This window comes from Micropterus salmoides, unplaced genomic scaffold, assembly GCF_014851395.1.
Source record: "Micropterus salmoides isolate LMB-PRFRI ecotype aquatic unplaced genomic scaffold, ASM1485139v1 Ms_hic_scaffold_13, whole genome shotgun sequence".
In the NCBI taxonomy this organism is placed as follows: domain Eukaryota; kingdom Metazoa; phylum Chordata; class Actinopteri; order Centrarchiformes; family Centrarchidae; genus Micropterus; species Micropterus salmoides.
The window spans coordinates 16,929,543-16,955,754 of NW_024040374.1; the positions used below are offsets into that span (position 1 = coordinate 16,929,543).

General features: G+C 40.5%; 1 protein-coding gene across 1 annotated transcript in view; it reads right to left on the bottom strand.

Moving 5' to 3' along the window:
* The window catches only part of fbn2b (fibrillin 2b), a 66,553-nt gene that overhangs the window by 21,510 nt on the left and 18,831 nt on the right, over positions 1-26,212 (bottom strand). Inside the window, exons 6-15 of the mRNA XM_038715855.1 lie at positions 25,643-25,738; positions 16,879-17,076; positions 12,542-12,667; positions 6,878-7,003; positions 2,990-3,142; positions 1,550-1,813; positions 1,274-1,417; positions 897-1,016; positions 557-682; positions 344-466 (exon numbers count right to left, since the gene is read on the bottom strand). Coding sequence (XP_038571783.1) covers positions 344-466; positions 557-682; positions 897-1,016; positions 1,274-1,417; positions 1,550-1,813; positions 2,990-3,142; positions 6,878-7,003; positions 12,542-12,667; positions 16,879-17,076; positions 25,643-25,738 — 1,476 coding nt within the window. The remainder of the gene's footprint in view (positions 1-343; positions 467-556; positions 683-896; positions 1,017-1,273; positions 1,418-1,549; positions 1,814-2,989; positions 3,143-6,877; positions 7,004-12,541; positions 12,668-16,878; positions 17,077-25,642; positions 25,739-26,212) is intronic.

Below are 26,212 nucleotides of genomic sequence, written 5' to 3' on the forward strand. Positions count from 1 at the left end.
GCTTGATGAAGAACCTGGTCATGGGGAGTTAACATTATCCAGGTTGATATGTGTTGTGTTCGGGATATACACATGTACATGTGAAAGGAAATTATTATTATCATGTAATAATAATAATAATTGCCTTTCGTTGTTATATGCAATGACAATAAAGGCAATTATTATTATTACATGTGCTGTGTCTGTGTTATGGTTTGACTGCAATGGAATGGCAGCTACTCATGAAGCTTCCATGTAGAGACTCACAAATTCATCTATCCATCTATCTATTTCTAGACTCTGCACATTGCCGATGTTTCAAAAAGTCCTACTTCTAAGACAAAACTGTTGGATTCATTCATACCGGTGCAGTAGCGTCCATTAGGTGCTAAAGCAAAGCCGGGCTTGCAGATACACTTAAAACTGCCGTCCTCATTGATGCACATGCCATTCAGACACATGTTGGTGGTGGCACACTCGTCGTGATCTGGAGGGGGGGACAAGAGGAGAATTCAGGTCAAGTTTATAATGGTGAACGTTTATGTCAAGTTGAGCTGTTATTATGTTGGCTCCTCACCAATGCAGTTCTTCCCATCAGGAGTGAGCTCAAAGCCAGCATTGCAGATACACTGAAAGCTTCCCTCCGTGTTGACACAACGGCCGTTGCGACACATCACTCCATTCACAATACACTCATCAATATCTAAAGAGAGGAGCGCAAGCAGAGGAGGATGAGGGAAAATGGATGTGGCTTAGTTTATTGTATTTTAACCACCAGTCATAATAAACTAAAGCACCAAAGCGTTGGGGAAATTGGTTTAAATTGCTTTAGTGATGCATTTATACAAAATTTATATCAAAGAAACAGTGTGGGGAATTGTTACAGTAATATAGTTTGACAGCACAGTCAGACATACCAATGCAGGCTTGTTTGGTAGGGGTTCCCTGGTAGCCCTCATGGCACTTGCAGTGGTACGATCCTTGTGTGTTGACACAATCTCCATTGATACATGGATTACTCACACATTCATCCACATCTGGAGAGAAAAAAAATTAAGCAAACAACAAATACATGACCTATCACTACTGAATGGACTGCAATATTGAACACAATTCACATTTAAGCAGATTTCTCCTGCAAGCATCAACCTACACTTGTATTAAGTTCCTTAAATCAGCAGAAGATGGCAGTGCAGTGTCACCTAGTCACTGTGTCTGCATGTATGGCACAGGGAGGTTATTGAGAACTGACAGAACACTTGTACAGTATTCAGTGTGTGAGTACGTTTCTTACCGATACACTCCCCACGAACATCCTGTTTGTAGCCCATGTTGCACTCGCAGCGGTAGCTTGTGGGTGTGGGAGTGCAGCGTCCATTCAGACACAGGTTGGTGAAATGTTTGCACACGTCAATGGTGTCGTTTACAGAAACTGTGCCTGAGAATACACAACAGACACATTAACAAAACACAGTAACACATCTTATCCAGATCATTTTCCAAGTCTAAAAATTAGCCCTTTTATCTGGTGCTATTTAACAGACTTATTCAGATCCGCAGAGCGACTCACCTATATGTTTGTGGGTCTGAAGTCCTCCTCCGTTGCCTCCAAAGCTTCCTCCGTTTCCTCCAAAGCTCCCACCATTCCCTCCAAAGCTTCCACCTCCTCCGTTACCACCGATGCCCCCATTACCATTACCATTAGGCACACTTGGGAACTTGTGTCCATAGCCGTACCCGTTGCCATTGTTGTTTGGGAAGTGTCCGTTGGGGTAACCATGAGGGAAACCGTGTCCTTGGGGAACACCCACAATACACAGACGCCTGAACTCGTCTATAAGAGAGACAGAGATCACAAGTCAGTGGATGCAGTCTACTAAAGGTGCTTCCTTCATTACCATCCAGATGGAATTGAGAAAGAATATATTAATCAGCTCTCAAGTTGTACCAACAAAGGTTTTGTGTTTAAACAGTTTAGGTGGACAGTAATTCTGACTCAAAAGCACTCTGGATCACCCTCACTTGAATTCCTACAGTATTTACATGTGAAATTTCTCACTGTTTTTCTGGAATTGGATAATTCACAAAAGCCACTGTACTTAATAATAATGCAATACATTTTGATGTTCTTTTGTATACATTTGTTATAAAATTGACAGTCTAACTGTGCAGTTTTACTGGTTTCAGATATGCTTTGACTGGAGCAAAGCCTGACCAAGAACTAAAGTGAGAAATTTGCATGCCACTTGACCTATTCTGCTTTGCTTTGGCATGTAGTTACAGTAAGACTAGTGTATCATTGAATTGTATGTTTGTGTATGAATGAATGTATGCAGGTACTGTATGTATGTATTTGTGTATGTATTTGTCTATGTGTGTACAATATACATGTACAGTACTGTACTGTACGCTTGTATGTAAGCATGTTTTGTCAGTCGCAATAAATCAGACACACGTATCTTATTACACGTCTTATTACACGTGTCTTATTTTGGCGGTGCCAGTGAAAGCAGATCAGTAACAGATCAGTTACGGATCACACAGTCTCACGCAGAGGAGGAGTTTTCCAGCTTGACTGAGGAGATGATGGGTCATTATCTTCAAACAAATCTTTTCCATCTTTCTCTGTGTTTGTGCTCATGACATCATGCTCATCAGTTTAAGTGTAAGTTCTTTCCTCTTGTGTGTCACACACACAAACTCAGTCTCTCTCTAACGGCATCAGTCTTGTCTAGTTTAATATTACTGTGTTTAACTCATTTGCCTTGTGAAACATTTGTGCTGTCATGACTTTAATTGCTGTCTGTGCTCATGCCAAATCATAGACAATATATTTTGGAGATTGCCATTTTTTTGTCAGCAGAGGAAGAAGCTGACGGATGGTCCATTTTAAGCTCATATCCATCAGCCGGCGTAGATGTTGTTAGGACCACATGTGGTTGTCAACAACTGATACGTGGGAATTGCATGTATCCTCTGTTATGTGTATCTTGTTTTTGTGTGTACTCACCAGACCCCCTGACAGGGCACATCTCAGGGATCTGTCCCAAAGCCCAGCAGCGTCCTGTGTCGCAGCAACACTGCATCTTGGTGTACTGACCATTCAGCTCCGCAGCACAGCGGCCATTAGCCAGAGCAGAGAAACAGGTGCCCATACGCTGATCTGAAGGAAGAGGAGACCCATTAACACAATTAGACAATCGTGCATGGCAGCAACATAAGTCTAAGCTCAAAAGGTCACCAAAACTGAAATCAGTTTTTTTTTAAAGGGACATGTGATTAATGAATATTTCATGTATTTTGTTATGGGTTTTTTTCTTATGTTCAAGTTTTCTTGAGTTCTATGTTTCTCCTGGATGTGAGAGAAATACCTCCCTTCAGGGATGACAAAGTTAAAGTTGAAGTGAAACTGTGTAATTCACTAAAACTTGTAACTTCCTACTACTGTATGGACATATAAAGGCACACATTAATATGCAGAGCTGGAATATGACACAGTACTTTCTCATAAGATCTTGAATATGATGTTTGAGGTATTTGTGACCATTTCAACTTTTCTGTCACTACATTTTACAGATAATGTTTGTACACTTTATGTCACTACATCAATATGGCAAATGTTATTACTGATTTTGTATGATAAGGTAGTACATACACAAAATATGTATGTAAGTGTTAAACCCTAAAAAAAATCTGACAGGTAATGTATAATAACTGAACAAAGACTTTCACAAAATGAGTCATTTAAAATGAAATATTTTGCTACATTATCTAAATGAAATCTCATCTTAAGAGAAGTTTAGATTTCTTGTTTTTGCTGACCTCCAGTGGTTTAACTTCTCATCTTGCTGTAGTGTAGGGTGTGTCAGTACACATCACTATTAGGTGATGTTACATGTGCAACAGAGTACACCAAACAACTCCCATCAGAAAGATAGACAGAGATACAACAATCTTTCAACTACAGATGGCTGTGTTAAGTTACTAAGCTACTCTCTCTAAATGCAGGACTTCAGGTAACAAATTAAGTACTTTTTCCACCACTGACGCTGCATTATATGTGGGAAAAGGTTACAGGTAATCGCCGCTTTCAAAACAGCAGTGCTGTGAGCCAGAAGGCCGGCCTCGTGGCTAGGGAGGAAGCTTCTTTATGGGCTGGCAATGGAAAAGGTTGCCTGGGGTCTCGAGTAACTGCAGGAATCTGAGGGGCTTTCCAAAAATATGATAAGATATGAAATAAGACCCCCTTATTTGTTAAAGTTTTCCAGGTCAGGGTCAATAGGGCAGGAGAGAGGGCTGGGGTTAAAAGAGTGTGTGCAAGGAGTAAATGGAGAAGAAGACACAGGGTTTCTAGGTATTAAAGGAAAATACCAAGAGAAGAGAAAAGGCAAGAGTGAGAGGAAGATAATGCCAGCATATTTTTTTTAAAGAGAACAACTAGACAAGAGGGAATCTACAGCTTCTACAGAAAAAAAGGGGGAGAAAAATGAAAAGCAGAATGAAGGGGGGGGGGGCGGCAGCACAAGTCGATTAACTCACTAATGAGCCAGCAGTCTGGAATTAATCAGTTCCATGTGGAGCAATTCTTGCCAATTAGATAGAACATGAGGGGCTGCGCTGTGTCTGGGAGCACATACTGTACAGTACGCACACACATTTACATGCAGTTACACAAACAGATATGCATTCCCATACACATCCACACCAAACATGCATAAACACACATACACATGCTTGCACACATAGGTACATGTGCGCATAAATGTACACAAATGCACGCAAACTAAAAAACATCCCACAGGAATGCCCGAGCTGGAGGCCAGGAGGAGGAGAGGGGGAGCGAAGGGGGGAGGGTCAAGGGATCGGGGTTTGCTGATGAGGATGATGATGACTTAAATTGGATCCAGACCGTGGTTTGCTCGCTTGTGTTTCTCCACTACATAAGCATATGCTTTCATTTGGTGATTTTTTTTCAGACTGACTGACTGGACAGGTCTTTTTTTTCCCCAAGCATCCACTATGTGACAGGGCATTAGGCTATGATTACTGTCAGGCCCCCCAACAGCTCCCAGTGGCTTACTTCACAACGGTACAGTACATCCCAAAAAACACTACACCTAGTACCTACATAGTATTGCCGCCAGACCAGAACTATATATCCTGCTTCCTAAACATGAAGGCGAGCAAGCGAGAAATCAGCCTTATAAAAGCAATTTACTCTCTTGTAGTCACCACAAAAAAGGCAAAGAGATCAGACAGTATGGGGAATTTAATCAAAGTGTGTGTGTCGTGAAGATTAAACAAGCAGAGTTTATGATATCTGTCTTTCTAAGCCCAAGTTTGTGTCTAAGTGTGACTTTGGATCACTGGTTTGGAATATCTCTCTTTATATAGATAAAGAGTCTGGTTTTGTGTGGGTTTACCTATCTGTGTCTTCCCATTCTAGTGTTTTTTGGAAGTGAGACAGAGACGGAGGACGGATATATGAGAGTTGTGTCTGGCACCTGTTTTATTTGCTGTCTCTTTTTTCTCTTTCCCTTCAGCAGGTTGCAGAAGAGCAACTGACAACCACAACTAAAGGAGTCGAGGTACAGGATCCAGATGTCAGAGGATGGCAGGAAAAAAGGTCCAAGGAGGAAACGTTAAGATAGATAAAGATTATGAAAGTGCGAGAATGGTTCAAAAGAAGAAAACATAACAGCCAGAGGAGACGGAACAAGAGAGAAGATCCAAACTGAGAAGGAAACGTGAATAGTTTCAGACTAAACAGAGAGACTTTCCCTGTAACTCATTGAAGTGTTAGCTGAGAGAATGAGCTTTGGTGTGATCCACACTTAAAAGAAAGACAGAAAAATGCGTAGAGAGAATAACATATCTCTTCAGGGGCAAAGGAGAAGAAAGGGGGGAAAAGAAAAATATGGATTCACATAAAGGCAGACAGATGGGTTAGGGTAATTGGAGCAATGTGCAATCCACTTTCTCCCACACACACACACACACGCACACACACACATGCGCGCGCACACACACACACACACACACACACACAGCTTCATCTGTTTGTTTTGGAAAAAACAACCCATTCCGTCACCTCTTCCTCCTCATTTCTGGGGCAATCTTTCATGGTTTGTGCTAGGTACCTGAGTTCCAGTAAAGGTAACATTTAATGTTTCAACGTAGAATAATAGTGTGCTTCCAATTTTGTAGGCCGTTTCCCGTCAAAAGATTTTCCCAGATTGGTGCGGAATGTGGTGTAACTCTGAGAATTGATCTTCTTGGTGTTTTTGACCCATCTCCATTTCCCATTTCATCTCAGACTTATTCCAAAATAAAAAGCTAGAAAATAGCTGGGTGGAAACAAGTATTTTCAATTACAGCAATCCAGAGGTTTTACTTTGTTACAGGAGCTTTTATTGGAGGAAAGTTGGGCTGGTTGGGCTGGACGCTGATAGTGGTAAACAGACAATTGCATCAGTTACAGTCCATTTTGGGGCTAAATCTTGAAATAATATAGTAACACATGGTTGTGTTTCAGTGTGGCTGCCACGAGGGGTGAGAATTGCAGGAATACATTAACACCTGGTAGTGTTTCATGGGACATGTCAGTGAAGTATGCACTGTATGGGTGTCAGTGTGTGTGTAAATGAGTCAGAGGGGCACTAACATTTGAGAAGATTAATGCTGTCAAGGCCAAATAGTGCGTGCAAGTGTGTTTGTCTGCACATGGTGACCACAGGTTTGTAGGCCAGCTTGACTCATCAGAACTCCACACACTTGAAGCAGTGAGGGAGAGAGCGAAGTAACCGGCCAGATGTAAAGCTTTTAGCTAGCCAGGGGGCTAGGAAATGCACAAATGAGAGAGAAAAATGTTGGAAATGTGTATGTGTGTGAGACTCACCCACACATCTGGAGCCATCTGTGCTGGAGGCGTAGCCCCGTGGGCAGGAGCAGACGTAGCTTCCAGCAGTGTTGGTGCATTCGCCTCCATCGCACACACCAGGGATGGTGCTGCATTCATCAATATCTAAATCACACACACAAACATACAGTTGCATTCACATATAACTCTGTTCATCACATCACGGGACATATTTGTCAAGTACGCCTCACGCCAGCTCAGAACATTTTAGTTCTGTTTTGTTTTGTTTTGGAAAGATGCAGTAGCACGCTGCAATAAAAGTTTATTGCACTGAAGCAACAGTTTCTCCCAGAGGAAAAATTAAGCAAACCAACTGGATCCGCAGTCTACCAAAGTGGAATTGCTTCACTTCTGGTGTGTTCTGTTCAGTCAAAAACTCACTTGTGAGCTATGATGTGTAAATGACAATCCAACAGTATTAACTGTGAAGTTCAACGCCAACCAATCCTAAAATAGCACAGATGTATTTTGTATCAGGTTAACCTCTCTCACAACACAATGACCAATCAAATTACACATAAACCAAACAAAAGACTCAATTACAGCTACAAATACGAAAGAGACAATTACAACTATGACAGGCTATGAAGAGACAATAATCCGTGACAGCATTCCTGAAAACACACACAACTGGTTTTACAATAACAGTAGACAACAAAGAAATCTTATGAGAACCCAAAATGTGGACAGAAATCAAATATATGAGCAGGGAACTTATTCCAGTCATAAGAAACCCATGCAGTATAAATGTATATAGCTTAGCATTTGGCTTGATTATATGTGCAAATGTGGTATCTACAATTGTTCCCAGTCTACAAATGGCAACTTAATTGAAAGAAATGGCCGTACTAAAAGAAATTAAACTCCACAGGTTAGAGGGAATAAGCTGACCATATTCAAACGGGCCACAGTTTGACTCAGAAATGTGTACGATGTCTGAGAGTACCTGGGCATGGTACTTGGCAGGGCCCACCTTGGTGTGGTTCGCTTTATGATGGCATTAAGTTGTATTATTTGTTGAGACGGGGCCTCACTGCTCTATGACAAGGGGAACCCAAAGTGAAGTTCCAGAAGGTATTGGGTTTTAATGATGTGTCACGCTTATTTCTACGCATACGTAATTACAACACCACTGCGGGGCATAATTACAGCATAAATACAGAAGAGGTGAGTGTGGTAATGTGTGTGCCCTACATGTTTAGTTGGAAAGGTGTAGGGTGTGTTAGTGAATGTCTATCTAGGAGTAAAGAGTCTTTCTGTGTGTATGTGTCTGCGTCTAAGTGTGGATGTGCGTAGCAACGCCTGCCGTGGAAAGCTAAGAGACTGTTCTTCCCCTGCTGACTCCTGTCTGACAGCAGCGGCAGAAAGCCTAGGTGAGGCTGTAAAAACCCAGCCAAATAAACCTTGTGTCAGCAGCAGCAACAGCATGCCAGACATTACGCTCCACACAGACGTAGCACTGTGGGACTGACTGTGTGTTTGAAAGGAAATGTGTGTCACCTGGATAAATATCTACAACTGAGCCATCAAATCTGCCGTGTGTAGCTGTGTGTGCATATCTATAACATCATCGATGCGTGGACATTTTAGAAGTATCTGTGTAATTTAGCCAGTTTCCATTATTTCATCTAATCTAAAAACTTATGCGTGAAACTGTCTGTATTTGTACAACATGAGTGCATGAGAATCGACACAACGGGGAGGTCCGTGTGTGTAATGAGAAAGTCTCCCAGATGCCGTAAGTGTCTCTTTGTTCAGGACTAACAGCTGGTTTTAAGCCAAATTACTGTATTTATGGAAGGAAAATGGAAGGAGAAGCAGAAAAGACAGAAACAGGAGGAGGAGGGGGAAAGGGAGAGACTTTTAAACACAGTCTAAACTAAAAGTACACCATAAAACCAGGTGCCTTGTTGTGCCCAAAACAATCAGACAACCATCTTAAGTGCAGCTCATCTTAACTGCTCCAAAACCTCACTAATTTCCCTGTGAAAGCTCTAAGTGAGGCTGTTTGTGCATTCGCTAGAACGGCATTTCAATAAAAACCTTCCCCAAAGGACCTGGTCTGATTGTGAGATTTCACTAAACACATGTCACAAGTGTTCTTTTGTTTTTACAATCTTTATAAACACTGAGCTCTTTCTCGTCTCATTTTGCATGGGTCAAATGAAGGAAATGCATGATTAATGTTAACAACACCAGAGCTGAGATCAGTTCATTTTTCAACGGAAAAACAGAACGACAAATAACAAACATCTTAAATTCAAAAGATCTTTTTTAATTTTTAAAGATCAATTTGCTGAATTGAGTAACTTATTTACAAATGTAACTTTTGACCTGGAGACATTATAATGAAGAGCTTGCTGTTTCAGCTAAAAAGTCTTATTGTCCTGTGTAATGCTCACTAGATCACTATGCTAGTCAATCAACAATAACTAGATAATCAAGTATTTTTTCAAGCAAAAACTTTGACCTTTTGTTTGTTCCAGCATTAAAAATATGACGATTTGCTGCTTTTGACTAGTTTATATCACAGATAAAATAAAAATGTCTCATCCCATCATTGATTATGGGACCTTTTTTACTTTTCTGACATTTAATAGATTTAACGTGTTAATTTAACTAATTCACTTAAATTAATTTACTATTTAAAGTAACTGAGAGATTAATCAATGATGAAAAGAATCATTAATTGCAGCTTTGGTCCTGCTGTGATCACCTTTGCTTTAGAAAATAATGCTAACCCTAGATATAAAGTGGTTAAAACAGGCAGAGTTATTGCCCCTGAGTAACCCTCAGGTTCTCTAGGAACCAGCTGTTTTTACCCCTCTCTCCCTTTATCTCATCAGTCACCACATAATCATTAATAGCCGGTATTCTTTACCATAGTGAAGGAATGTAACTAGAAACATTTGGTGACCGGAGAGGTTGTAGAAAGGTTACAGGACTTTATAAACCTGAGCTACTTCCTTGTCACAGTATCCTTGAGTCCTGTGTAGTTTAAACAGGCCCCTTTTTCCAGAAAAAATGCCTAAAATTACATACCCAAAATGAAATCAGGAATAACTCCTCAACCATTTGGCCTAGATGCATAATTCTGGTCTCCTTTGAAAACTCAGAAACTAAGGAATATAAATCCATTGTTTATACATAAAATATTTATTTTACTACAGACTACATGGAGATGCAATAAAGAAAAAATCTAATATTTTTATTCTAGCCTAGTACAAAAAGCTATATTTTAATGCAATAAACCATCAAAACCATCCTGAGGAAGCTTTTAATGCAACTGAATATCTTCTAATACACCTAGAATGCAATTGTAACTGTAAATCTGATGAAAATAAACTAAAATACAACAGTTATCATACAACATTTTCAAATATACCAGGCGAATTTCCATATTTTGTCAATATTTATTGTTAAAATGCTGACTTTTATTGATAGATATCTTTAAAATACTTTTTCAGTCCATACAACCAATTTCCAAATGACAAAACATTGAAATATTGATAAAAACAGGAGTATTCATCAACATTCTTGTCACCAAAAGCACTTCCATGCTTTACAGGCCTGTAGATTGAGAAGGGGGGTATCAATCGATCCGGCTTGAGCAGACCTTTCATTTGATACCTTGCATGTCTATATATCGGCCACAAAATGGCAAAGAACACCTTATGTCCTCAAGCAGCATGTTTCCTGTCTGCAGAAAAAGACCACAGCAGGCAGGCAGCTTGCAGGTATTGCGTAATAATCAAGATGGCGCCCGCTTAGACTCGGAGCAACAACATCGGCGGGTTTCGGAGTTAAATTACTGATTGAAAATATTTTTCCGTCACACAAATTCCTTAGCTGAAACTATCATTTGGTCACTAATGATTGTACAAACTATTTCAGTCTGTAAAACATAATAAGAATGCCTATGTTTTTTTTCAAAGTAAAATTTTGTATGTAAAGATTTCAATCCTCCTGATTGAAAATATTTTTCAATCAGTAATATCGCCCAGAGTACCATCGCCCCGGTACCCTGTGCTCTTTGGTACCAGCTGGAATGTAACATCCACACCCAAATGTCTTTGAGCAGTGCTTTGCATCTCTCTGGACACGCTCATTCCCTCCTTACTGTTAGTCCTGAACCGCTGGCCGCGTTAAAACCGCAATTGAAATTGGGACTCTGGTGAATTTAGTGAAGTCATCCTCCTCTGTTTCCTCCTTCATTTACTGCAACATCAATCACTTTTTTTGTGAGTCATGGTAATTGCTTCTCATGAATCTAAGGTGGAGACGCTAGTTTTCAGTACATGTGAACAGTTTTATTCTTCCTGTGCCTGGTGCATGTCTTTGCCATTCTACAAGTTAATAAAAGGAGAATTTACACAACAATGCATACACTGATATATGATAGGATAGCCAGCTCAGTTTGGGTCTTGCTCAGTAGAATAGATGTCATCTGGCTGGAAGGTTCAAGAGCTTTCTGTAATCCTCCCTAAAGACTAAAAACACACCGGCTTCAGTCCAACAGACACAGCCCCTGTCTGGCTAACTATCAGATCGTTTAGCCTGGGCATTGTTTAAATTCCACCCAATCAACACATTGTAACATGAATCCACTCGTGCGTGTGTGTGTGTGTGTGTGTGTGTGTGTGTGTGTGTGTGTGTTCATGTGCACATGTCCAGACATCTTTAACTCTGAACATGTTGTCACTTTTTAAAACGCCTGTAGAGATTTGTGAACTGATCCCAGTAAACCCACAGTGATCATAAAGTGCACAGCCCATGACGGTCTCACCATTAACTCAACAAAATCTCATTCAGTCTCAAGTACCACTGAATTATTTTGGATTGGCGATAAGTTAACAATCTCAAGTACTCTGCATTTAAATAAAGTTGATATATTTTGCGATGCTTTGTCGATTATTACATTTTTTTTAAAATCAGCTTGTAGTTATGTAGTTAGCTCAGTTATCTCAGTTTATAATAAAGTTTGTAGTGTGGTTTTCTTTGCTTCATGTTGATGAATTCAGTGCTTTTTTTAGGGTCAGACTACAAAATCTTTACATACAAAATTTTACTTTGAAAAAAACCCATAGGCATTCTTATTATGTTTTACAGACTGAAATAGTTTGTACAATCATTAGTGACCAAATGATAGTTTCAGCTAAGGAATTTGTGTGACGGTTCCATTCACTGCTACAACCTATAGTAATGTAAAACTAATTCATACGGAGTGTAGTTCTCATTCCTCTTTTTCTCTATACAGACGCAGGGTATCAGCTACCGATCAGCAACCGTGAAGCCAGCAGGAAATCAATGTCTTATTCAAGGATACTTCAGCAGGACAGATGTTTAGCACAAAGGGAACTTGTCTCCCTGCGTGCTTCTCCGCCTCCTACCTCTTTCTTGTAAGAAGTGTGTTTGAAACCCAACTCAAGCTGGGCTACTTTATCTACCTTATTAATATTTCCCCAGTCACTCATCATCTGGCAATTTAAACTACAATGGCAGCACATCAAAGATGGCCGCTAATCCTCACTGTCTGTTTACTGACCAGGGATATACAGATCTGATGGCATTATATTTTTAATGTGATGACCATGATACTGTTTTGTTGTCTTTCTTTGTGTTAAATCCATTACTCAGACTCACCTTCACATTTGTGACTGGTTTCACTCTGACGGTGGCCGGCGGGACATTTACACTCGTAGGATCCCACAGTGTTGATGCAGTTACCACCGGCACAAAGACCTGGCACTGCCTGGCACTCATCCACATCTGAGAGGAGGAGAAATAAAGACAGAATTTGGTGAGAAGAGGCAGATAAGAACACAGGTAATAATTACTGGCATCTGCAGAGCAATGGCTTAAGAGATGGCGCGTCCCATGTTTGTTTCCCCAACAATTTTGTGGTGTGCACCAAAAACTGCAAAAAAGCACCCAGACTAAATTCAAACAATGTGCATTCTATAAAAATACAAAGTTTAAATCAGTTCACTATGGTTCAAAGCATGTTTAAGAACAAGATTCTGGCACATCTTCTGTTGTTAAAACACTGTTCTTCGTTCTTCTATTTAATTGTTTGCAAAGAGAATGAGGTAGAAATGAGTAGTAACTTGGCGCTGGCCGTGATGTCTAAGCCCACTTCCAGAAATACCTACTCCAGCTCTTATTTGAACAGGAAATAGCTTTTTAAATGTACATGTTTCCCAGAATTCAGTGAGTCACTTTTACCATTATTGGGGATTTGTCAGTGAGCGGGTCCTTGTAAGAAACATTGAATACTCGCAGACACACACACACAGTGGGTTCATATTCACCTCAGTGACAGTCAATAAGCACAGTCCCGGCACTGTGAATGTGGAGCTATACAAACAAAAACAGCCTGCATTCAATGCATGAGAAAGAAAGAAAGAATCTAGCAGCCAACAGCCTGATGTGGAGCCTGGAGTGCAATCTTTGCATTTGGATTCATGGTCAAGTGTGCTTTATTCTGCTGCCAGCAAGACATCTCTCTAGGCTCTCTGGTAATTATGCATCTTTGGTGTGTGTGTGTGTGTGTGTGTGTGTGTGTGTGTGTGTGTGTGTGTGTGTGTGTGTGTGTGTGTGAGAGAGAGAAAGAGAGAGAGAGAGAGAAAAAAGACAGAAACAGATTCAGAGAGAGGTAGAAGCACAAACAGACAGTGAAAAAGAGAGCAAGAGCATAGCGTCTGTGAGTCACAGAGAGATGAATGATGGTCTCACATTGACAAACCTCTAACATATGAGCAACCTGGCAACCTCTTCCAAAAGAAAGGAAGTTGTGGAGTTAATACAACCCAATCATTGATCCCAGATGTATTACCTTTTCAAATAACCCTCTTGCTGGACAGATTGTGGTATTACTACAGCTTACGGAAGACTTTGTCAGGCGCATGTACATCAATAACTGTTGGTACATACAGTATATTTTCTAGCCACTATCTATTGTACCTAACTACTTTCTTCATGGCCCTGCATGTGTTAACGTCAAAAAAAAAACACATAACAGTTATGAATGAATGTAGTTTGTAAAATGTTTCCCTGAACAAATGTTAAAAATAAACTGCTGATATTTTGTCTAACTCAATTTACCTTCCCAAATAAGTATCCAGGAGCAGTTGATGAAAAGGTTAATGTGATTTCGGCACATGGTTTGGTGCAATAAAACAACCAAACAGGCATATGTACACAAAGATGGACTCGCTTCTGACAAAAATAAATATCAAAGTGACTGTTTATACACCACTGGTAGCTTTGTGTCTGCACAAAAACAGAGCCAGAAACCTTGACATACTAGCTGGATAAACAGACTGAATAGCCATTTTTTTTACACTTCATTTGTTTATTATTTAACTCGCTGGACTGATTTTTACATGCAACCTCACCTTTCCAGCATTACTACATGAAGTTAATGTCCTTAGCTCTGATACTGTTGAAGTGATGCCAGGTGCTATGAGCACCAGCACAAAAATACTTCAGACAAAAACACAGCCTCCCTCTGTGACGGATTCAGCTAGACATCAACCATCACAATCTGCCCAGGGTGGTGCGGGATGTGTCCATGTGAGAATAGCTGGATTGAGGTAACAAAGATCCTGGCTGGACTCATTTAACAAGGGACACGACCTCCACATGTGTCGTATATTGATGCAGTCTTATTGCTTAGTCTGGTCAGGGCCATAGGTTATTAGAGAAGCATGCCAATAGAGTCTTGGGTTGGACTGAGGGGGTCTGGGACACCAGCAGCAGGAATGTTGATGAAAGAAGGTCAATCTCAGTTCATATTTACCCTCAATTTCTCTCATATAATGTCCATATCTCTCTCTTTTAGACACGCCGAGCCAGAGCTATTTGATTCTGTTATACCTGTACTATATCTGTTAAAGAATGGTTAAAGGGTGATTTTTGTGAGTAAATACTGTGTATAAAATCATGAATGCTGTAAGTGTCTTTGCATTTGGGGTGGTGATGGAGCAGTGGATAAGGTGCATACCTTATGTCATTCATACACTGAGCCTAAGTCTAAGTGCTCAAACAGAAACTAACATTCACACTCACTCATACACTGGCGGAACAGCCGCCAGGGGCAATTCGGGGTTCAGTATCTTGACACGCAACCAGGGGGAGCCAGGGGATTGAACCGCCGACCTTCCGATTAACGGCCAATCCGCTCTACCTCCTGAGCCACAGCCGCCCCAACCAGGGTTCAACTCCCCACTGTGACACCCACCATGTGTCCCTGAGCAAAACACATAACCCCTATTTGCTCCAGAGGTGTGCGACCTTTGACATAAAATAGCAATTGCAAGTCGCTTTGGATAAAAGTGTCAGCTAAATATGTAATGTAATTTCCAAATATGTGCACATTAATCTGATATCATTCAGCGGCAGGACATTTTGACTTAAGAAAGACTGATGTGGCAGTTGGAACCTGCTGATAATCACTGAGATTGTGAGACAAATTAATACATCTGAAGCTGTTCACTGTTTACAGTTTTTGCACCCAGTACGGGCAGAGTAAGCGAATTTGACCAGTGGTTGCACAGCCAACTGAGCTAAAAACAGCAGCTAGTTAGCTTGTTAACTAATTTCAGCAACAAGTAAAGCTATCTGTCCATCAGGAAACTCACATAGTTGAGGCAGAGCAGCCTGGGGACATCAGAGAGACAACTAGAAAAATATTTTCTCCATATTTCTAATATTTCTTCATCAAAAATGATCCAGTTTTCACCAGAATACGTGAAGAAAGTTGTTTTTGTAATCAGTGGGGCCCGGTCCCAATATGCTTCAGCAGCTTCATATTTTTTTCATTGAATGCTAAATTAATACATACAAGTGCAGAATGTAATTGTAAAATGGTTTTCCAAATGACAAACTTAAATATCATCAAGAATACCTACAAAACAATGTTTTTGTCATTGATGGGCGAGATACTGCCATAGTGGTGACAGTGTAAAGCATATATATAAAAACATTTAAATATGGATTTTGGGAATAGGAGATTTATGTTTCTCTAAAAATACACTGAGCAGAAAACACATCATTGATACTTCTTACTACTTACTTACTTGTCTTCATTTGCCTATTTGGCATTGAAGAAATCCAAAAGTACCGTAAAACTTCAAGTAATAACCGAGTCCCAAATAGCCGCCTACCTCCTGTACTGGCCTGGTGTGGGAACACATTTTGACGAATAAACGCCTACCTTAATTAAACGCCTGGTCTGGTTTTAAGTTCTTTGGATGTATAAAACCTCTTAAACCCCGTGGGGTCGCCCGCTTTAGCTGCTTCTAAGCTGCTTAGATTGTTAATACAAATATTAATGTTTAAACGTATGAACAATATGTCAACATGGACATGCTGAACATCATTAGATCGGTTAGATTCTCCACAATACCACTGTTAAGTTCATTTAACGGAAACAACAATACTACCTACAATAATTTTTACATAAGTATTATTCTGTTTGAAATAAATAAACTGTTTCATAGTAGTTTCAGTTTTGTGCAAAAAAGAATTAAAGGCCTGTCCCATATAAAGGCAGGGTCAATTCAGTGATTTTAGCAAAGAAAAGCCCGGGCTATTATTAAGTTTTAAGGTAACTAAAAGTTATCAGATTACATTACTTTTATTTTGTGGTATTTGGATTACATTACTGATTACATTTTTAAACAAGTAATTGTACCAGATTACAATTTTAAAGTAACCCTCCAAACCCTGTGGCTTACTGTGTACATGTAAACACCCTCTGTGTTGTTAGCACTATCTCAAGGATGTTGTGAGTAGGAATTGCAGCTGAGATGATGAAGGATAAAGTAAAGTAAAGGCTACACTGTTTAGTGCGGTGATCGTGTTTGTTCAGACTGGTCATCACCGTCAAAAAGAAAACCTGCCAGGTGTGTGCACAAGAAAGAGAGAGAGAGAGAGAGAGAGAGAGAGAGAGATTTTCGTATGTACTCCAATCTGACCTTGGCAGGCCCCAGTGCGGATGTTGGGGATGAAGCCTCGCCTGCAGGGGTGTGGCTGGGCAGGGCACTGCTCACAAGGGTGGCCCCACGCTCGACCAATGGTAGCGCAGCAGAGGGTTTTAGTGCAGACAATTCCACTGAGTTGGCCTTGACACATCTGGTTGTTCACCTGAGTGAAACACGGCCCAGTCCTGTAGTCTGTGGAGGGACAGAGAAGAAGAATCATTCATAGTTAGTGACTGAACATTTGATTGATTAAATTATAAAACTCGAAAACATCTGGTGCAGCATTGAATGAAACTAGATTATGTGCTAATAGCTGAGAAATTTCTTCTTTATGGAGAAGGCATATTTCCTGTAATATCTCACTAACTGAGTCAGTGACTTTCTTTCTATCTTTCTTTTTCTTCTTCTTTTTCTCTCTTTCTTTGCTTTATTTCTATCTATCTTTCTATCTTTCTTTCTTAATTTCTCTCAAACAACAACTGGACGAATGGATGTGGAAACAGCATTAGAGGATGATTTTAGGGACATGACTCACTGTATCTATAAACACGTGTCTCACAGTTTAATTGTTTCAAGTGTTTCTGGATCATCAATCGGCTAACAAAGTGTAGCATTTAAAAGTAGCAGGCTTTACCAGGACTTAAGAAGAACAATATGAGAGTTGGTAGCAACATAAGGGATCACATTAGAGCACGTGATTCTGGGCATCTTGGGCAGCATTAAACCTGCTCAGATTGAAATACAATACACAGCCACTGTTTCTTTCAGCAGGAACTTTGCAATAGGATTGGATTGACCGCGATGTATTGTGTCTCTGTGATATAATAAGTTTACCCTTTGGATTGACATACTGAAGCACATTCCTGTACCTTAACAAGGAGTTGGTGGTGGGGTGAACAGTGGTGGTTTCTGTTTCTATCAACATGACAGTACAACCAGCTAATGGCAGCATGGTCGTCAATAACAATCACCCCGTGAATTACCCCATGGATGTGACATTTTAATGCGTATCTATGTCATCTTTGGGACAATGCGCTTTTGTGTGACTTTGAAAAAACACATACGCAGTAACACAACACATGTTGCCAATAACACAAAACAAGTAACACAAATGTCTCATGGAAGTCAGACAGATGTGTTCAAATACCACCTTCTATCGTTCGGGAAAGGATGGTAACAGTGAAGATTAAGGGAAGTAAATACACACCCAGCAAACACAATATGACAACAAAATGTCCCTATCTGATCACCTTGTCTCCTTGCTGTGCTGCTGTTTGCCAGTGAAACTGTGGCATAATCTTGTTAAATGCACTTCACAAATCAGGCACAATGACCTCATGCTGAAGCCATTTCAGCAATACCGTGTTCGTCTTTTCAATCACAGCCTAACGATGGCTTCCCTTGTGGGAGAAACACTTATTAAGTTCTCTGCAGTGGCGCCCATCTTAATATAGCCTTCATTAAAAAAGTCAACTGTTAGATTGTCACAGTGGAGATGAAAGACAAACTGCATGGCTAGCCATTCGGAGAAAGAGAGAGGCCTGCTCAGCTCTAAAAGGACAAAATGAGATGGAAAGATAGGAATCAGCCATGGTGTCTGGTGGGAGTCCCTCTTTAGACTTATTGGTTCCTTGTGCTATGAAAGGAGATCACAGAGAATGGGGCAAAGAGTAGGAGACACCAGAAAGAAAGAAAAAAAGAAAGAGAGAGGAAAGTAAAGTAGGTCAAACTGAGCATGCAGGTTGGGGCTCGCGCCAGTTCTCCCTTTCGTCCATCTGTCTTCATTTCTCTTCCTGTCTGTTTGCCTTCTACTCTCTCCTTGCCTGCCATGATCTTTGATCTCCATGAGAGTTAGGGTTTGGGATGCCTGGATGGCACAGCTCTGATGCAAAAAATTATCTGTACACAAATGCAGAAAGAAGTAAAACACTCCCTGCTTACTCTGCTACAAATTTACATTTAATACTTGACTAAGCTTAAAAAATAAGACTGCCATTATTTTATATTTTTCCTATTGTCAGCAAAGCCCATTAACATACCCAAACAAGGGCTGTTAGTCAGGACAGTTAGTCTTGTTTTGGGACTACTTGATTAACAAATGAAACTGAAAAAAGCTCAAAAGGACAGTAAAGATGGAAAAAGTAAGAAGGAAAACCAAAGGACAAAAAAATAATGAATGGTTCAACCCTCCATCCTTTGATTAAAAAAAAAAAATCTACAGCATCCCATCCTAAAGGAGACTGGCCTCTCCCACGCTCGGATCATCCAGCAGCACTAGACAGTTGCACACAGCAGCCAAGTTCAACAGTGGATGCATGTTAAATATAAATGCATACACATGCTTTCTCAAACACTTCTCTCTCTCATACATACGCATGTACACACAAGAATGCATATACTTGTCTGTGTAAATACACATGCCTGAAGGAAAACACAGCATCTGCCCAAGCTGCAGCGTTGAGCCAAACAAAAGACTGGAGCAGCAATCACAGCTTTCTTTAAAGCACCAAATAACAAACAGTGAAGAAAGGCTGTGTCTCACAGTGTCCCAATCAATGTGTGTGCTCCATGTGGTCAGGCTTTTGTTTCTGTGGTATACACATCTGTATATTAAGCACGTAAATTCAGTGGGCACCTACATTCAAGCATGGGCGCAGGTTAGTACAACAAAGCAATCCAACATCCTGACTCAGTCCTGCTGACAACATTCTGAAGTAATTTTGTCTAATTAGTGTTCAAATTGCTCAGTAAATCAAAAACATTCACCAGATCCTCCTCTCTATCCTCTATCCACTCCTAAATCCACTGTTAGCAACCTCTGTCTCTTATCCAGACGTCTCCAGTTTCATTCATAATCTCTGTGCTCAAAACCAGCTTACATCACAATGAATAAGTCCTTTTCCTCCGATAATGAGAATGTGTCAACTTTGTGTTAGACATAATGTAGTCTTCTCATTTTTACAAGTTTATAAGACTTTCATTTCATAAACATCAGCACTAATAAAAGTTTCCAGAAATCGCTGCCAGTTGTAACCCCGCCAAGAATTAGCTTAAAGCCACGGATCCGTCAAGGATGCACTTGTAACCTTTCACCTAGATCAGTCCACATAAATTAGCCAGACAGTCGTATCAGGCAATGTTAACAGGTTCTGACCGTTCACATGTCATGATGTTTTTGTAATGAACCAAATCACATAAGAATCTGGTATTGCAGAAAAACGTGATCAGTCATCAAAGTCTATTAGTCTTTGCTCTGATGGAAGTTGGATTAGAGGAAGAGAAAATACTGTAAAGGCTGAGGTGAGAAAATGTTTAATCCTGTCTAGAACTCAAAGTCTTCTTGAAAACATTTTCCCATCAACCCTGTCCAGCTGTGGGATTGGGGAGATGGGACGGGGACATTGACCTAGACAGAGAAGACAGGCAAAGAGAAATGGCACACAAGAAGAGGAAAAATCTCATTTCAGATTCATTAATAATGGCTGAAGTATTTATAAAACTCCCAGGAGGGGAGCTCTGGGAAGATAAGACACTTGAAATATGAGTTGATCACATGAAAATAAAGCTATCATCATTTATACATACATTCCTCTGACAGGAGGTCAACAAGTCAAATGAATAAAGAGAACACATATATACATACACACTCGCCTCTGGGTATGGGTGTGTGTGTGCGTGTTTTCAAACCGGATGTCCTCTCTAGACTTTATACAGCTGGAAGATTTACTCTGAACCTAAACGTCATGCTGTTACTCACCTGTTGAAAAACTGGAGCAATGTTCTAATTATCCTCTGTGCATGTGCATGTGTGTGTGTTCATGTTTGGTTGGTGTGTGCAGACTGAGCACATGTCTGGCGCGTCTTGTGGAATTTCTGATTGCATCGCATTGTTTGTGTCCATGTGTCCTTCTGCTGATCTGGATATAAATAAATGATTCAAATGTGCGGGCTTGTTTGTTTGTGTGTGCATGTGTGTGTGTGTGTGTGTGTGCCTGTCCGTGTGGAGGTTTATCGTCATTATAGCCAACCATAGCAGTCTCTGTTAGTCTTATCTGTGCCCTTATCAACAAGTGCTTAAAATCACTCTTTTCCTTTATCCCTAATCATTCCTCAGGGACTCTGCGCCTTTCAATTCTTCCACACCAAAAACAGCCACCCAAACGTGACTAACTGTTTCACACAGCACAAACACACACACACACACACACACACACAAACAGGGGATAACAACTATGGGAGAATGGCAGTTGGAAAGATAAGCCCTCAGCAATCTACCAAGATCTGAAAGTTTGAAGTCTCAAGCTAACTGCTGTGTGTGGGGTTTACTGTACTGTACAGAACACACATGACTACTTGGAAAAATCTACACACATTACAAATGGTTTTTATAAGGCATTTTTAACATAATAACGATGCACATCTACACTTGTTGGAACAGTGACTTCATATCTTGTGGCACCAATTCATTCCTCCATCATTGTTTTTTTTATATTTCACCTATTGTACTGTTAAAACGATCGTGACTTGTACAGTTATTTTCGTCTCTTTGGGAAACTTCCCGTCACAATACTGTCCAGCAGTGGAACAATAATGCAGACTCTATTGAATGCAGACACCGCCAGGCAAAAACACTGTCGGGCAAGTGGGCTCCAGACTCCATCAACAACTCCCACTCATGGGACATGTTACTTATTCAGTGAGGGGGAAGTCTTTGTACTGCAGAAAGAGTAAATCGACCCATTTTTCATCAGCCTGGACCAAAGATCAAAGACAACCTTCATCGTCATCCTGTGAGGCCACTCAAATATTGATTTGAACAAACCAGTCTCTAAAGTTGGCCTGGGTCCCTGGTGAATAATTTCCTCAACTTTTTGTTTATGAGATGCATCGTCAAAATTTAGTGCCTCCTTGAAAAGCAGACACTAAAAACAGCTAGTGAAATGTGACGTTCCTAATTACACTAAATACATAACATGACGATGTAATTCAGGGCATATAATCACACATCTTATCTGGATGAAGCAAAAATATAGTGTTTTTTAGAATTTTAAAACACTCTTTGCCAGTTCTTTTGACTCTAAGTTAATATTTGCTCCTTTGCAGATTGATAGGGTTCATTTTGTGTCTTGCAACAGAAATTTCTGCATATGGAAAACACACATATGGGGTCTCCATTATGAGGCAACGTCATGCATTAGTATATAATTTACAGACTAGCTTTAAATCAAATTTAGCATGGCTCCGAACTGGCTGACTCAAAATAAATTGTCATTGGGAATTTTTCCACAGAGTGACCTGTGCCTGCCCCTGAGTCCCACCCATTCAACAGCACAGCCATCCTGTCCAGCCATGTTCTGTCCACTCTTATCCAGAGTCAATAGAGCAGAAATAGCACAACTTTGCTTATGCTTCCAGCACCTCAAAATGCCCTTGACTTTACCACCTGCTGGGGGGCAAAATTGCTCCTCTGCGATTATTGGTTTATTTGCTCTGTACTGGGCCACAGGCTGGGACTGGGACTGACCACAGACGCTGTATAGGTATATTGAGATAGACTGGACTGAGCAGTTCTGGAAAAGAGTCAGCTTAAATGGGCCAAAGCTCTGCAGACACACCGACACCACTCCCTGTTAGTGTACATGCAGGTGAACTGATATGAAAACATACATTAACACAAGTGCATTAACAAGTGCGTCGGGGCACTCTTTGGGGGCGAGCGATGCACACACATAATGTTGCATATAGACTACGAGTCTACAGCCATGCTAGCAGCTCTGTGAGGCTGTACATAGGTACTGCAGTGCTGTGAGCTAAATGCTAACATCAACGGTTACATACTTATGTTTACCATGGTCATCATCTTAGTTTGGCGGGTTAGCATGGTAAGATTAGCCAAGTACTGAACACAAAGTACAGCTGAGGCTGATGGGAATGTCATTAGTTTTGCAACCATTTGCTGAAGGGGAAATGAAAGTTGAGACAATTCACTTTAAACCACTTAAAGTGGCAATCTCATGGTGGCACTAGAGGAAAAGTCAGCGGTTCACCAAAGTCAGTAGAACTCAACTTCTAAGAACCATATAAATGTGTACAAACTTCTGTGCCAATCCATTTTGTAGATGTTGAGATAGTTCCCTGGATAAGGGAAAATCTTAAACTTCTGGTGGCCCTGGAGGAAAAGTGAGAGGATCACTAAAATCCTTAGAATTCACCCTCTGAGGAACATGAACATCTATACCAAATATCATGACAATCTATCCAATAGTTGTTGAGCTATTTCCGTCTGAACCAAAGTGGTGGATAATCTGAAAGACAGGCACATCACTAGCATGGCTAAAACAAACTCCCATAGGTATGGACATAGGTATCCATGCATGCACACATATAGTACAAATATAATGGTGACACACACATAGCTGTTGCGCATGGTGGGAATCTTTTTTGAATAAAGGGGAATGACTAACTCTAATCCTCCCTCATGCTAACCTTAAGTCAGCGATCCTCACTCACACACATAAACACACACACACTGAAAATGCGCAGCCTCATGTACACACACACCCCAGACACACAAACATGCAGGGGTTTCCCATGACTCCATCGTGCACACCCAGTTCACCCAAACTGGTTGACTTTCACTGCCTACTTAGTTAGAATTAATCAGCTGTCTCCTCCCTGAATCACACTGTAAATCTACTGACTCATGGACTCACTTACACAAACTCTCAAACCACACTATACGATAGAGCCGTAGGAGCTCGAGAGATTACACCATGGATGGTCCAAACACTTTATTAAATAAATTTACTGGTCATTTATCGTCAAAATTATTGAATATCTCAAGAGGATATGTAGTCTCAGAATTTAGATTTTTTTGGACAGTGCTCTAACAATTCTTCTAAGCTGTTTTTGGACAAGCTGAAAGACAAATGTTTCCATTTCCCTCTGTCTCTGTCTCTGTCTCTCTCTCTCTGAAGGATATTTGGCACCAAAAACACACACAAACAAAGATTTATAAGTGTTTCCCCTGTGAATACCTGCCGGTCCAGCAGTCTCCCCCAACATGGAGTGTTTGTACTCCCCTCCACCAGGCTTTGTGTACACAGCTGGGGAGTCCATTTTTATTTTCAGCTAGTCCCTCCTTTCTTCCTCCCTCCTCCCCTCTATCTTTTTCTCTCTCGCTCCTCTCCCTATCTTGCTCCACTCCTCATCAGGAAATGTCTATGATCACTCCACAAAGAAAGTCTATTCTGTCACTCCTGGTGGGGTGGTGGGTATTTATTGCCAGATGTCTTTAAGGCTCCCTCAGACAAACTCAACCCCCAAAATGTTGTATTTTCCATGAAAACAAGAGTTTCATGGATAAATAAGATGAGGTACGGAGAATGAGAGGAAGATCATAAAAATAATAGAAAGTGGTAGCTTCAGTGAAAAACAGCGGGAAGAATACAAGCGAACACACAAAAGAATACTGGTGATAGATAGAGAGAAACAGAGAGAGAGAGAGAGAGAGAGAGAGAGAGAAGCAGGAATAAGGAATGCAGAATTAAGGCTGAGATGAATGAGGTGAGTGAAATTACAGGCCATGAACTTTTGTTATTTGTGTAGGGAACAGCAGGGGAAGAGGATGGAGGTGGCAGGTGAGGGTCACAGAAAAGTGAGTTTGGTGAAAGAGATTATCTGAAGGTGTTAAGGTACCTCTTCTTCTCTGAAAGGTGAACTGAGGTGAAATTGAGGTGAAATTAACTGAGGTGAAATTAAGTACAGCCATTAATTCAGGTTTTTTTTCATGTGCTATGGGACAGTACCACCTACTTTCAACACCCTGCCATCACTTCCCACCACACACACACAGACCTCAGGCTTCTGTTCAAAGCTCAGCAGACAAACACCCACTATCTGTCTGAGCAAACTGTATGAAGTCATCCACGTTAGAAGGGCCTGAATTCTCACCATCACTGAAGAAATGAACTAACAGAGGATGTCTGGTCTGATAGGAACAACACTGAAGACTGCACGGCCACATCAAAGCCTTCCTGATTTGATATATTCCTTAAAACAAGAGTATGTGTGTGGGTAGGGAACCTATTGATAAAAGGCACCATGGTCCACCCCTCCAATCTGGGTACTGGGCTTCCATGTCCTAGCCAATCAGGCTCTGGCTCAGTTGACTCCCGATCTTTTTTGTCAAGGCACACAATGGAGTTTGGTCATTATTATTCATCAGTTATGATAACTGTACACAAATGTTCACTTTAGCCACATGAGCCACATATTTGGAGGTGCAGGAACAGTGAGTTTTCATTACAAAGGAACAAAATGTGTGTGCGCCCAACTATGTTACATATCATAGGTGAAAGGTACTAGTAAGTTGGTCTGCGAAATCAAAAAAACAGTTTAATGCGTTTCTTAACTGTGGGTTTTGTTAACAAATTTGCTGATCATCTGACCTGTCATAATTTCTTTGCCCTTTTGGATGTTACCATATTCTCAAATCTCAGCAATGAAGTTAGTGAGTATGACATCGTTCCAACTTATGTGATGAATTAATACCAAATAAGACTCAGGTTGTGAAAATGAATAGTTAGAAAAAGTGGGAAAGTACAGTGTTTCAGAATCATTTGGTTTTCCTACTATAATACCAAGTAAGGACTAGTACCAGCAGGCCTCTATCATTTCTATACAAACTAAGCTGAAAGGAGGACAGTGGAGAATCATAAAGTACTGTATCAACATAGAAAGGAGGATGAGCTCTCACCTCTTTCGCACTGTGGGCCAGTGAAACCGTAGACACAGGCACATCTGTTGGGCCCGATGCAGCGCCCACCGTTCTGGCAGCCATTCTCACACACAGCTAGAGGAGACAGAGGAAAAGAGAGTGATTCATAGAGAATTACACATTTAGCACATTCTTTCTCTCTCACAGCTATACAAACGCAGATCTTTCATAAAGTTTCAGATGACTTCACATTTTAATCACTTGTATAACCAACACATAAACACATAATGTATTATGTGTTTGAAACTACAAACATCTCTGAGGATTTCCACTGATGACATAAATTCTTTTGCCAATAACTCCAACTCTATCCACTTCATGCCTCACTTTAAACTCTAACCCAAAAATAAACCCGATTGCAAGCCTTAAAAATCATCAACAGTACAACTTGGTTTTGTTTTTGACAACAGAATTGTTTGACCATATATTTGGCAATATAACTCAAAGTATACAGTGTACTGGTTTTCTGATTGGCCATGCAGCAAGTAAAGGCTGGACCATTAATGACTAATTAGCCAAGTTCAAAAGTTAGAATAGTCTTAATAAGTC